At 40.1% G+C, this 14,917-nt stretch overlaps 1 protein-coding gene and 1 long non-coding RNA gene across 10 annotated transcripts in view; one reads left to right on the top strand and one right to left on the bottom strand.

Moving 5' to 3' along the window:
- Positions 1-14,917, top strand: part of MAP7 (microtubule associated protein 7) — a 177,219-nt gene that overhangs the window by 142,476 nt on the left and 19,826 nt on the right. For all 9 annotated transcript variants that reach the window (XM_042939923.1, XM_042939922.1, XM_042939919.1 and 6 more), the window contains 2 exons: positions 4,709-4,822; positions 9,590-9,717. In XM_042939923.1, the coding sequence (XP_042795857.1) occupies positions 4,709-4,822; positions 9,590-9,717 (242 nt within the window). The remainder of the gene's footprint in view (positions 1-4,708; positions 4,823-9,589; positions 9,718-14,917) is intronic.
- LOC122220420 lies at positions 4,103-8,659 on the bottom strand. Its single transcript, XR_006202838.1, has 3 exons — positions 8,587-8,659; positions 6,460-6,606; positions 4,103-5,163 (listed from the first exon to the last, which is right to left on the bottom strand). It is a non-coding gene; the product is annotated as an uncharacterized LOC122220420 (long non-coding RNA).

Below are 14,917 nucleotides of genomic sequence, written 5' to 3'. Positions count from 1 at the left end.
TTAACTAATTTGCTCAACTATTAACTAAATGATAACTAGTAAATGATGATGACTAACTAAATCATTGATATTAGACATGTAGTCAAATTAGGGGCCTTTTAGATGTTAGAGAAAAGTATTATGAACTAAAACTCCTTTCATAAATAGGCTTTATTTTCAAACCCATCCCCTTAGTATAAAATATAGCATGTGAATGCTATTCTTACAATTGCCTACTCATCTTTTCTTTGGATTTGGTCACTTACTCAGCACTTTAATGTGTCAACCCATGTCTAAGACAAACTGCAATTGGGATTTTACAGTGCTTTGATGTCAAACCTGGCTTACTGCCTCCTACAGTTTCACAGCTGAAATTGGGGTAGATGAGCGATAAACCAAACAGTACATCCTACCACACTTCTGTGGGATGACAACGATCTTTCAACTAGCAAGATGTTTTATAGATTCTGCGTGATAGTATCTAATTGGATATGCTTTTTAAATATTTTTTTAATGTTTGTTTGTTTTTGAGAGAGAGAGAGCAAGCACACATGCGGGGGAGGGGCAGAGAGAAAGGGGAACAGAGGATCCGAAGCAAGCTCTATACTGACAGCAGAGAGCCTGATGGCAGGGCTTGAGCTCACGAGCCGTGAGATCATGACCTGAGCCAAAGTCAGACGCTTAACCAACTGAGCCACTCAGGTGCCCCTGATTGGATATTCTTTTTTTTTTTTTTAATGTTTACTAATTTTATTTATTTTTGGGGAGCGGAGTGAGTGGGGGATGGGCAGAGAGATGGGGAGACACAGAACCCGAAGCAGGCTTCAGGCTCTGAGCCATCCGCACAGAGCCCCACGCGGGGCTCGAACTCACAAACCGCGAGATCATGACCTGAGCCGAAGTCGGACCCTTAACCGACTGAGCCACCCAGGCGCCCCTGCATCCTCTGTTCTTACCCCATGGGTGGTGCCCTTCCTTAGATCGACTCTGACTGTATGTGTGCTTTTTTAGATGAGGTTAAGGATCAGGGAAAGTTCAATAGCCAGTTCATGGCAAGGGCCAAGAAACTGCCCCTTGAATCACGCACGGGGCCCATCAAATTGAATCCTAAGCTGAACTTAACAGAATCAGAGGGAAAGCACTAAATTTGGGGATTCTGCTTCTCTGGCCCCTTGTCAGAAGAACTGTGAACCAGTTCCTGGGTCTAATAGGCAAGGTCAAGGTTGGCCAGAAAGGAGGATTCAGTTCATCCAGGAACTTCCATATGGTCCACGAAACAATTTTGTTTTCTTTAAGTTAGACAAATCCTCAGGGCAGTGAGGAGCCTAGGCCTTTTAATGAGAATAGAAATTCTTCTGAATTTGAACTTCTCTAATTTAAAATTTAAGTAATTTTGTTAATTTGCTTTTCTGCTATTTTTAAAAGTTGGTGTTATGCTTTATTATCAAGTTAGGAAGCATTCTTATCAAATTATTAAATTAGAAGCTTTTACAGACAAATCTGGTAAAGGGAATATACCATTACTAGAGTGTCTGAGCTTTCTCAACCCTATAGCACAGGGCTTAAGGCTGATATTAAATTGAGGTTCTGGTGCTGTCAGGGTTCAGCTGGAACGCTCCACTGGTTATTAAAAATACTGAAATGTTTCCATACCATTTGGTGTAAATATCCACTTCCTCACACGGTGCTTCCCCAGGTCCTCCAGAGCTAATGCATGGCATCCATTAGCTCTGTGCCTGTGCCCTACCTGTTTTTAAATATTTTTATTATCACACTTGAATATAGTGTCATATAGACTGATAAAATGACCTGAGTTAAAGGAAAGCTCTAATTACCAAAGATCTTTTTTAATTGCTGCAATAGAGGGATTTTTGCCACTGGAGATTTTTGCATTAAAAATGTGTTTCTTCATATTCTTAAGCTACCTCCTTAACCAGTTTTTTTTCCCCCCTCAAGGAAGAATAGGGAGTTTCAAAAAAGCAAGAAATGAAGTTGCCTACTGTTTGATTAGAATTAGTCCGTACATTTTTCCTTAGAATCTAGATCACAGGGCATGGTGGTAGACCTGAAGCTGAATTCTGCCCACAGGCATCTTCTGTTTGACTGGAGTAGGGTGTTTTGTTCTTTAAATTGAATCCATTGCCATCATCCTAAAAATGGAATATATCAAGTAACATTTAGGTTTCCTACTTCTAATGAAATATCAGGATGTGGCAACACTTGCCTGATTTTTGCATGACACTCGTCTGAAACTGAACAATGATTTCCTGCTTATGGAAGAAGGTGGCAGTGCAAATACCTCTAATGTTCATGTGCCTCCCCTGGTCCACGTGGTCTATTATAGGAATTGTCAGTATCTCCTTTTTAAGTGCTTAAGTAGGATCAATACTATAGAGTTGTTTCACAAGAATTAATATCTCTTCCTTCATCTTCAAATCAGGCCCTTGGGGCGCCTGGGTGGCTCAGTCGGTTAAGCGGCCGCCTTCAGCTCAGGTCATGATCTCGCAGTCCGTGAGTTTGAGCCCCGCGTCGGGCTCTGTGCTGACAGCTCAGAGCCTGGAGCCTGTTTCAGATTCTGTGTCTCCCTCTCTCTGACCTTCCCCCGTTCATGCTCTGTCTCTCTCTGTCTCAAAAATAAATAAACGTTAAAAAAAATAAAAAAATAAAATAAAATCAGGCCCTGCTAGGTGAAAAAAAAGAAAAAACAATAAACAATAAACTAACTCCTGTCCTAACCTTTATTAAAAAGTCGTCTTATGGAAGACATCTATCTCTATCTTGTTCAGGGCATAGTAATGAATGCAGAGGAAGGGGAAACATGTTTCTTCTGGCAAAAGCTTTCATTCACAGTGTCAGAGCTATAAAACAAATTTCTTCAGATTTGCTTTCAACACAAGTCAGAGAAGGTTTTTAATCTTCCTTTGAGGCAAATTCTTTGGTTGATGCTTTAAAGTCTCACAGAAATAAAGTTAATGAACTTCTTAATCCAGGGGGAAAGAAAAGAGCTGTCTTTTCAATGATAAACCATCTCTGCAATTCTAAGCCAGCCCTCCTACAGAGTTTATCAGGGAGAGGAAGCATTCCTCTCTTCCCTTTCTCATCTACTTGAAAATATAGTTCTTTTGAAGATTTTCATGTATCCTCATCACCTTTCCCAGTGGTTTTATTCTGTGAATGTATTCCACTTTTAGTTTGCTTTAAATTCTGTGACTGATGCCCACATGCACACTGCCGTAGTATAGTATGTAACAGCACTTATTCCCTTATGTGTTCTACTCTGCAGCTATTTCTATATTATATGTGTAATTGTCCGTATACAACATATAACATCTATATTATCCTTTTATTTGTGTCTATCAGATAAGATTCAATTTAACTATGAAGACTCTCCTAATAACAAAATCTAATAAACAATTCACTAATTCTTAAATTCACCATAGCCTTGATCAAAATAGCTTCTTTTTAAAAATAAAGTCAGGAACTTAAGATGCTTTTTGGAGGTTGGTAATTCCTTTCAAGTAGGAGGAGATATTTTTTATAACAACATTTAACATCAGATAACTTCTGTTTAACTAAAACTAATATTCTAGAATTTAGATGCCATTTCTTGAAAATTCAACATATAAAAGGTTATTAAAAAAAAAAAAAGTCACTCCAGAGACAACAGGATGTACACCTGCTGTTTATGGTACCAAACAGAAGTGGCCTTGTCAGGTTTAGACAGTTTTAAAGACTTTTGTAAGGGACTTGGAGTGTATTCTAAAACAGAGACATATGATCACTTTAGTGATATTTGCAGGATTTTGCTAGCTTCTTTCCTGATATTTTTGGAAAGTAGCTTCTATATTTTCATGGGCCACCACTCAAAGCTAACAATATAAGCAAAATAGTTAATTTATGATTAGCACATATATCCTGACAATGGTCTTGCCAACCAAGCCCCAGTACAATTTGAGACTATATTTCATTGCGTTCTTCTAAATTTATTTTCTGGAGCCTTCACACACCCACTGGTAATTTCCAAGATTGAGTTTATATTGGCTTTTGGCTTTTCTGTTTAATTTTTATCTTGCTTCAGGTTTACCCTCATTCTCTGCCAAAATGTTTATGTTGTTGCCAAACAGGGACCTGAAAGAACCTGGCTTGCTGAATGGAAAAGTCAAAAGGAAATCCCACACAGAACTTTGCCTGGGTCCTCTTTCATTTTATTATCTCTCATTTCCCCCAAGTGCCGAAGCCACAGTTCATGACATCTGGCAGAATGTCATGGAGACCCTTTCTGTCTTTATTGATACAGAAATGCAGTCTTTCATTAGCTGCCAAAGCCTCTGTTGGAGTTGATTGTTCAGGGTACTTAGGAAGCCCTTGGGTTGAGATGTGTGCCTTCAGCCCACTGCCCATCCTGATGAGGGCCGATTGGTACGACTACATCCCAAACCCGTGGTCGACACGCTATTTCTGTTTTGTTTGTTACTTGTTCGTTCCTAAAGGAGGGTGGTTAGCAAACTCTGCATCCATAACACTAACATCTTGAAGAAAGGCAGCGTTATGAAATAGCTCCTCCTTTGGGCAGAGTTCCTGTCTCCCGGTCTCTCTGCCGACTGTCCTCCCTGGAGAGCCTCGTCTCTCCAAGGCCTGGCACGTGGAAGCCATAAGTATGATGTTCTTGTGCACTCTCCTGCCCCTGGAAAGAATTCCTCTAACATCTTGCTTATGTGGTGACGTTTAGCTCGCCGCCTGCAGCTCAGCCCATGGGAGAGCAGCGTTGTTAACAGACTGCTGACGCCCACACATGCGTTCCTGGCCAGAAGCAAAAGCGCGGCTGCCTTGTCTGGAGACCCAGGTAAAACTGTTCGAGGTGCAACTTTCTTGGTGAGGTCAAGTCCTCTTTCGGAAGCACATCTGAGCCTCCAGTATTCATCATAATCACGTCTCCGTCTTTCCCAGTGTGTTTGCTTCTCTCTCCTTGGGTGCAGTGGCTTTGAAAATGTCTGCCGGTGTTGGTTTCGCGGCCCTGGTATTGTTCCCTCCTTAGCATCCACCTAAGCATCTTACCTGGACCCCAGATGCCAGGCAAACCAAGGGTGTCCCTCCTTGTGATGAGATGGCTTCAGATGCTTCTGTGTGTTTGTGACATCACCAGAAAGACCTATCCCTTTCCCACCGTTCTTTCTGCCCCTGCATCTGAGCACATGATCAGAAGTAGACATAATTTAATACTAATATATTGACTGAGGAATAAAATCAGAGCCCAAGTCAATTTAAGCGAGAGTTTCATGATGTGGCTGTGGGCGAGCTACTTCCCCTCCCTGTGCCAGTCTTTCTATGTAATCTAGGAATTAGTACCCTCTCAAATGTCTAAGAGTTGTGGGGAAGGCTAATTATAGTGTTCTCATTTGTTACATACTTTGAAAATATGGAGAATGTGCCAAACACTGGTTATTGTAATTAGTTATAACTCCTCTACGTTTTTGAAATGCAAAGCATGCCCAAATAAGCCAATTAGTTTAATGAGAAGTTAGTAGAGAGCCGATATCTCATTGCAAAGAAAGATATGTATTTGGCTTTTGGCAACATCTCTTTCATAGTGAGCCGGTTTGGTTTTCTGTGGCACAGTTGGTAGATCTCCATAATCCGTCTACCAGCCCTTGTCTTTGGCACTTAGGAAATTACACAGCCTCTTCATAAAGTTCCCTTTAAAAATATTTTGCCTCTGCAAGTCTCTTCGTGATCATTAACCCTCTTTACAAATAATTCTTGGTGGTTTTATGATTTTTTTTTTTCCATCCATGGCGCCCCAGTGAGCTGATAGCAACCCTAATTCTCACAGTACCCGCCAGGAGGCGGTCAAAAATCAAGTAGACATTCCTACCACCTGCGTGTGGAAACCAAGTGCACAGATTATAAGTGACTTCTACCAGAGCCACTTAGAATTCTAATTGGTGATTGGGTCTTAAACATGCTTATCCAACCTCCGTCCTCGGCGCCCTGGAGTAATGCTCTGTGTGCAGTGTGTGTTCAATTAGCTGGACCACAGTGTTCTGTGTTCTCTGCGAAAGAACTCTCCTGGCAGCTGTCACATCACATCCGAGATTTTTTTCTGGAGCAAAATGTACAGCTTATTTCAAGATCGTTTATTTTCTGCCTATGAGTGTCATGCTTCTACGCAAGTCATGAAAGTTTTTCCGTATGTCCAGCTAATTGGGGAACCTTTAAAATTGCTTTCATTCCTGTTTCATAGGATCTAAATAGTTTAGGGCTCACATGCTTTGGGATCTCCACACTGTATGTAGCTTCATGCTAACTGCCTGCCTCACAGCTGAAAAAGTGTCTGTCTTTGCAGTTTCCGTCACCACTAACTTGTGTCAATTCTCTCGCTCCCCCTCCAGTGTTGTCCAATGCCATTTCCTCATTTTCCACCCCGCCCCCCCCTTCCCACCTTCCTTCTTCATTGTTACACTCAGTCAGGGTGCTTTTTACCTGCTAACTGGCTGTTCTTTGCCACTTTCCCATTCTCCTTTTCCACAAATTTTGATACATTTCTGTAATTTACTTTAGTGTGAAGCAATGCATAGACCTTCAGTTGAGTTGCTGGTCTTATTAACACATTCCTTAGATCATTGTTACCTGTTAATTGAATTGATACGGCCTATATTTAATGACCCAAAACTGTTGTCTTTAAATTTTTTTCCCATTTGAAATTATGTATATAAACATCGCTTGTGTTTCTCTTGTCAAAAACACTTTATCCATCGCTTTCATTTTGCCACCTGCTCTCCTCAGTTATTCTTTCTTTCCATTTTACTGTTGTGCCTTGAGTTCGTGATATATCCCATTGCCATTGGCGAGAGGATGGCCTACATCAGAGCCAGGGTTACATGGCAGATGAAGACAGCCACCCTTTCCCCTAGAATGTTTGGGGATTGCAAACTCCCAGAACAGGCAATAAGAGCACTTGAAATTTGGAAGTCTCCTACCTCTTATTTGTGGCCACTAGTCTGGGTTGACTTCTCCATGCCCATTTTTTAAAAATACACGGAAAATACCTGTGATTATTAGAGCTCAGGATGAAATGAGTTGATACATATAAAACATTTAGAGTAGTACCTACACATAGTGGTGCTCGATAAATGTTATCATGTTTCTATTTGGTAATTTTTCAATTCTCTCTGCTGCACTCTAACCACTTGTACTGCATTATCTTTTCTCTGTACCTTTTCATACAGCTCATTTAGAAACTCTTGAATAAACAAGATTAATGCACACTTGCTACCAAAAGTAAGAGGAAGTAGAGATACTGTGGAAAACTTTCTGGTAGACACTCCAGACAAGAATTTTTGTGTTTATTAAGACTACTTTGGGATACAGAGGGCACTCTGGGAAAATAAAAATAACAGCTATATATTATTGCCCTTACTCTTCGGAAGGGCAAGATACATTTTTTTTTAAGACAATTAATTGATTTAAAGGTTTCAGGATTTTCAGTGGTTGCTGTTCGGAACAATGAATTCCGTGAAACATAATATTCTTAGAATTTACAGTGTTTATTTTAGCCAGGCGATGTTCCTTGAACAATTAAATTTGAAGAATTCTGTACAAGCTACACTAGATAGATTTGAGGGTATTTTCTCCCTTTGCTCAGTATTACCTCAATGCTAGAATAAAGAATGAACAGAGAGGCATGATGAGCTTGGCTTACACCCATGATCATCTCAGGAAATGCCCCCTGAAATTATTTTCCACTGGAAAATAGATACCCCCCTGAAGTTATTTTCCACTGGAGGAAAATGATACCGTATTTCTGTGCTGCTTTTTTCCTGTCAGACCCCTGGCCTCAACAGGGCTTCTTGATCCTTGAGCGAGGTAAATGACCTCTGGCTGTGCCCTCAGGCAGTATGTGCCTCTCCTGGTCCCGTAATCTTGAGGAGGTGCTCTGTGCCAGGATGTTATTCTTTAAATGCGTTTGATTGGCTTGGAAGAGTTTTGCATTAATTAACTCTTCATTGTCTGGGAAATGCAAATGCTTTTTTGTGGGACCTGACCAAATGGTTCTGTTCAGTTTTCCCTGTGATCACAACAAGCCAAATGAGACAAGGTTCTCCTTTCTCACAATAAAGGCATCTTCCTTCATCATTAAGGTCTGAAGCCAAGCTTTATGTCAGTCCCAGATAAGATAAACATATTCTTTTAAGGACAACAGGGGAGGGGGGGGGGGTGGTGGTTACAAAGTGTTTTAGTTTATCCTGAAGAAATAGAGTTCTGTTTTCAGAGGATTGGAAAAGAGAATGCAGTGTCTAGTTTATTCCCAGCCTTGACCATTCAGTGATAACCAGAAGATACTACAAATCATTTAATGACAGAGCACATGAATAGATAAGCCATCTGATCAACATTCTGTCTGTAGATAAGTAACAAATATTTCTTGTCTCTATAATTCCAAAATTCCCAACTTTTGAGTTTTTAACTTATTAATAAATACTATTATACATAGCTGAAATAATGGTCTTTTTAAAGGTTTGCTACAATGTCTAGAAGTGGGTAAAGTCATTTTATAACATCATCCAAACACCTAGTATTCTCCTCAGAAGTCATGTTTAATTGTCTTACTCTTTTGCTGGGGAACAGGATTTCTCGGTGAGATCTGAAAATGAACCTTGGAACCTTAGTACCCACACTTTGGATACCTATGTAGTGTTCTATGAATTTCCTTAAACCCATTGTTCCTCAGAATCATGTGATTCATGACAGTGTCCCTGTGAATGTGAATGGTCGGAAACTATGTGATTTTCAAAACCTTTATCAACCTGAGTAAAACTGTAAAAGCTTTTCATGACTCAACTTTATTTTTGGCAATTCTAACATGTTTATGTTCTATTCATCATTTTAAATGATTACATCCCACTTCTGCATAAATTCTATTGCTTGTTATACACCATCAAATGCCTTGGCTTTTGGGAAAACCCATCAGCTATGCATCTGATTTGCCTTTAAATAGACAACACATTTACAAAATTTGTTTCTGGGAATTATTAGTTATCTTTGTGACCAGTCTTAACTCCTGGTAAGACTTGGTCACTTAACATTATAAAAATTCTTTCCACCGGCTGTTGAACTTCACCCTGGAAATAGCTGGAATGTCTCTTGCTTGCCTGCTTGCTTGTTTCCTGTCTTTCCACCTTTGTTCCATCTTAAAGCTAATTGGGAAAAATCTAATTGTAAACAGTCCTTATATAAAAGCTATCTGTCACTAATGTAGCATTTTAGCAGAACCATTACTTCATAGGAAGATAAGGCCATTGCTTTCTATATGAGATTACATCTGCGTCTTTAATCAGTGTCTAAATAGCCAAATAGCTTATACAGTCTAGATTTTTCACTTGGACATGGCTTCTCTTTGGACACACTGTAAACTGATAGGACTGTCAGGAGAGTTGAATATGAAGGCTCTGGACACCTTTAGGTAATAACATCTTCTCCCTACTTTTCTTTCTACCTCTGCTTTGCTCCTTTTCCTGAACCTGCTTTTGGCTTTCCTTCACCTGCTCCTCTGGCACTCTTGTGTGTAAAACAATCACCTGCACCCTAGTTATCCCCATTTGTCCTCGTTCAGCATCTTGCAGCCCCATCAACATCATGCCCTACAAAGCTGCACACTCTAGAAATCTGACGGATCGACCCAAATTCTTGGTAACACCGCCAGAGGGCTCTGCGCGAAGGAGGACTGTTCATGGCACAGTGGTGAGTAGCCGTTGGGAACAGCCAGGCATGTCTGTGCGGAGTGGACACCACCCTGAGGTGCGGTGTGGGTGTCAGAGTGGGAGGTGCCCACACCTGGGCAGTGGTGTCCCCACGCTTTCTCTCCACTTGGGAGTTTTGTTCCCCCTAAAAACGTGAACTTGAAGATGAAAACCATTCTTTGTCTAAGTTTGTGCGATTGGCCCAAGTAGCACACGGGTGCCTCAGTGCAAACCAGTGCAATGCCAGGACACTTTGACATTCCTGAAAGTAAGAAACCCTTTGACAGAGGTCAAAGAGCCTGGGCCCCTGCCTCTGCGTGTTATTAAGCCCCCATATCCAGAAGCTGTCTGAACTCTCAGTGTGCTTCACCAAAAAGCAAAGTAAAGAATTTTTGTCTGCCTAGCTCATCCCTCCCTGTCAAGGCCCAGATCTGAAAATATAGTGACAAAAGTATTTTGAAGACACTAATGATTTGCTAAGTAATCCTTGAAAGGCCACTGGGCTGTGTTACAGACTCTTGTTTTGCAAGTGAAGAATATAATTTGTACTTGGCATTACTGGCAAGGTGGCTGAGCTGACATTAATGTTCACCTCTAATTAATTTCATGCCATAAATGCAATGAGGTAACTCGTATGTCTCCATGCATCTTTCTTCTTCAAACTCTGTGCTATTTAGTATCCGTTGAAAGGAGCAGACATTGTTGTGTGGTCTTCAGTGATTGTACTGTAGTCTTGAAGGACTCCCCAGTCAACCGGAAGACCTCGTTGCCTCTCTCCCATAGTAATACCATGACCTGTTTAATGAAAGGCTGAACGATTTTTTTAAAACCTTAACTTCCCAGAGCAGTTCAGATTTATAAAGCCGATGGACACTTAAAAGGATTTTGTGTAGCTGTTTGAGGATAATTTGAGGCTTGTGAGAGCTCGATGGCTTTGCCTACGGGCCGTTTTCTTTCAAGCCCCAGGCTTTCAGGAATCAGTGTTTAATTCATGATTGAGTCAGACTTCCAGCCCTACAAGCTAAAGGTGAAACTACCTTTGATGTCTGGGTAGTTTTTCATCCTTAGCGCATGGGTGCTTCAGAGTGCCTAGCTGTGGATAAAAAGCAATAGTTGGGGTGAACAGCTTGGGCCCCAAAGGTTGAGTACTTATTGGAGAGGGAAAAGTACCTACCAAAGGAAAAATACCTTGCTGCAGATAAAAACACAACATAACACACCAGGAGGGGAGGATGAGAGCTGACCCATGGCCAACAGATTAAATGAGAGGGATTTGTCATCACATGATCCAGAAACTCTACTTTCTCACCCATTTTTAATTTTTTTTTAACGCCTTCCTCTTTCTATATTTGACTTACTGGTTGTCTTTTCATCTCTTTACGACCAAATGTTTAGGCAAATACCTATTTCCGGAAAGTGACTCACAAGTCACTTTTGCCCCAGAGCTGCACTGTGGAATTCATTTGAGCAACCAGCAGCAGTTGGTCATGGAAGCACTTGAAAAGTGGCTAGTGAGAATGACAAAGAATTTTAAATTTAATTTCCTTTTTAAAAATGTTTAATTACAGTAAAAAAAATACATATAACAAAATGTACTGTCTTAACCGTTTCTAAGTATACATTTCAGTAATATTACGTATATTTTTCAGAACTTATTAAATCTTGAAAAACTGAAACTATACCCACTAAGGGACAACTCCCCATTTTCTCCTCTCCCAATCCCTGGTAACCCACCATTTCAGTTTCTGTTTCTTTGAATTTGACTAGTATAGATACCTCATACGAATGGAATCATACAGTATTTATCTTTTTGTGACTGGCTTATTTCACTTTGCATAGTGTCCATCCATGTTGTAGCATGTGACAGGATTTCTGTCCTTAAGGCTAATAAAACTGCATTGTATGTATGTATGCATATACACAAACACACGCATATACACCACATTTTGTTAATCCATTCACCCGCTGACGGACATTTGAGTTGCTTCTGCCTCTTGACTACTATGAATAGCACAGCTATATATGTGGGTAACAGATCTCTTTCAAGACCCTGCCTCCAGTTGTTCTGGATATATACCCAGAAGTGGGATTGCTGGATTTTGTGGTCATTCCATTTCTAATATTTTGCCCTACTGCCATATTGTTTTCCATAGCAATGCCCCATTTAACTTACGTTCCCCCAACAGTATAGACGGGTTCCGGTTCTTCCACATCTTCACCAACACTTGTCACTTTCTTGTGAAAATCATAATGGTGTGTGAGGTGCTATCTCACTGTGGTTTTGATTTGCATTTCCCTAACAATCAGTGATACTGAGCATCTTTCTATGTGCTTGCTTGTTGACCATTCACATATCTTTTTTTGGAGAAATATCTACTCAAGTCCTTTGCTCATCTTTTATTCTTATTCTTTAATTTGTTTAATCTTTATTTTTTTTTTTTGTTGAGTTGTAGGATATTTACATATTCTGGATATTACATGTTCTGGATATTAATCTCTTTTCAGATATATGATTTGCAAATATTTCTCTTTCTGTAGGTTACCTTATTACTCTGTTGATTATATGTATCCTTTGATGCACGGGAGTTTTTAAGTTTGATGTAGTCCCATTTGTCTCTTTTTGCTTTTGTGGCCTTTTGGTACCATATCCAAGAAATCATTACCAAAAACAATGTCACGAAGCTTCCTCAACTTTCTTGCAGGAATTTTATAATTTTAAGTTTTACATTTAGGTCTTTAATCCATTTGGAGTTAGTTTTTGTAGTGAGGTAGAGTCCAACTACATTCTTTTGCATGTAGATACCCAGTTTTCTCAACACCGTTTGTTGAAGAGACTATCTTTTCCCCACTGAGTGGTCTTGGCACCCTTATCAAGGATCCTCTGACCATATACACAAGGATTTATTTCTGGGCTATTTCATTGGTCCATATGCTTATCTTTATGCCAGTACCACACTGCTTTGATTATGTTTTGAAATCAAAAGTACAAGACCTCCGACTTTGTTCCTCCTTTTCAAGAATGTCTTATCTACTCAGGGTACCTTGAGGTTCCATATGAATTTAGGATTAATTTTTCTATTTCTGCAAAAACAACATTGGATTTTGATAGGGATTGCATTGACTCTGTAGTTGCTTTCGGGAAGTATAGACATTTTAACAATAAGTCTGTCTTCTATCTAGTCTGTGAACATAGAATTTCTTCCCATTTTGTCGTCTTTCATTTGTTTTGCAGTGTACAAGTCTTCTGCCTTCTTGATTAAGTTTATTCCTAAGTATTTAATTCTTTTTGATGCTGTTACAAATAGAACTGTTTTCATAATTTTATTTTCAATTTTATTTAATTTTAGTTAATTTAGACCTAAATTCAAATAGCCAAACGTGGCTAGTATATTGGATAGCATGGATGTTGATTACTTCAGTCATCACAGAAAGTTCTATTGGACTTCAGTCTGCTTTGGAGTATTTGTCTGTATTCTCTCTTGAAAGTTATTTGTATTCTAAACTTAACTCTAATTGGAAAATGAAAGTCTTTGTCCTGCTGGGAAACTTGCCAGCACCATTGACATGGGCACCTTGCTGTGCGTTCCACCTTAGTGTAGCCTTGTGGAAATTATTAACAGGGAAGATTATTGTATAGACCGTTGGCTACTAACTCAGATCAGGACGAGGGTAAGGAATGCCTTTACACGTGTGGTCCCCAAATAGGTGATTGGGTGCCAGACCAATGAAAAGACATCTAAAAGAACTAAGAGAGTAAAAGCATCTACCTGCCTGAGAGGATGTTATCTTAAGTATGGGGCATTTTTCTAACCTGCTCTTTCCCTGTTTCCCCTACCCCTTTAAGGTGGTCAGTTTTAGGAAAGAAATAATTCATTCAATGCCACTTTAAAAAAAGAAGGCTTTTTTTTTTTAATGCAAAAAGAAGGATTATACAGGTCTTTGTAGGTTCATTCCCTCAATGCCTGTCTTATCAAGACCCAGATGATGAAATTCATCCGTGTATCCCCCGCATCACAAGCTACACTTCCGGACTTATTTTCCCATTCAGATCTCTCCTTAATTTGACTTCAACCACATTAAAATGTTTCCAGAAAAAGGAAAAAGCTACTTGAGGTGCATAACCCCAGCTTCTGTTGGGAAGAGCCCCGGGCCTTCCACTCTGGCACTGATATTCCCAAGGCATAATTGCCACCCTCTATCCCTTCCAGAAGGGTCCCATGTGCCGGCTGCCACTTTCGTGCCCAAGGACTACAGCTGCTCTCTGAGCCCTCACCTCCCACCTTCTGGGACCAGAAATGGGGGCAAAGGATGGTCGTGCAGCCACAAGTGATATAGAGCTGGCACACATCTTGTAAAACTTGTTCCTGCCCCAGTCTTCATTTGTTTTATTTAGAAATCCTGGGAAGACATTGAGTATTATTTGATACTCATGTTTTTCCCCCGCCTACAGCCCAGTCAAGCAACTAGAATGCTTCTAAGGAAAGTGGAGAGGAGCAGTTAGAAGGGACACTGAAGGGAAACAAACGTGGGAAAGGAAGGAAGAGGGGAGTTGATGCTGGTACCGGGCAGAAAGAAGAGAAGGTACACTACCAGCTTCTTGGCCCTGCGGCGAGATAAGATAAAGTTCTGTCCCTTTCCTTGGGCTCTCACATTCTGCTTTCCTGCAAGGATCCTAACAAAGTTAAGGACTGACAGGTGCTTGCACAGGTGTGTCCAGTGAGTATCCATTCCCAGGCCAGAACATTGTTGGCAAGTTTCAGATACTTAAAATCAGTCTTTCTTGCTCTGTGGTTTTTTGTTTTTTGTTTTTTGTTTTGTTTTGTTTTGTTTTGGTCTTTTTGTCTTGGCTAACTATACATTATCGGAACACTCTGGGTTTCCCTTTGCTCATTTCCACTTAGAAAAGGTATCACTCTCTGGCTGAATTTATAGGATGCAGCTAGAAAGGGATAATGTTTTGACCCACTCTGCCATTTCAATTTTATCCTTAAAGAAGAAGATTAAAAATAGCTAGAATTCTTCACCTGGAACATAACTTTTCCTTCAAGAGCAAGAGGACATTAAGTGAGAAAGGACTTATTTATGTAGTATCAGTATAAAGGGGAAAATATATTAATGTCTGATGTAGCAGACAGGTATTATTTAAAAAAAAAAAAAGACTGCAGTTATGTCCATGTTCCAAGGTAGAAAAAAAGAAAAAA

Source organism: Panthera leo, chromosome B2 (genome assembly GCF_018350215.1).
Source record: "Panthera leo isolate Ple1 chromosome B2, P.leo_Ple1_pat1.1, whole genome shotgun sequence".
Classification (NCBI taxonomy): domain Eukaryota; kingdom Metazoa; phylum Chordata; class Mammalia; order Carnivora; family Felidae; genus Panthera; species Panthera leo.
Note: the sequence above shows the minus strand (reverse complement) of the source record. Positions and strands in the feature narration are given on the sequence as shown.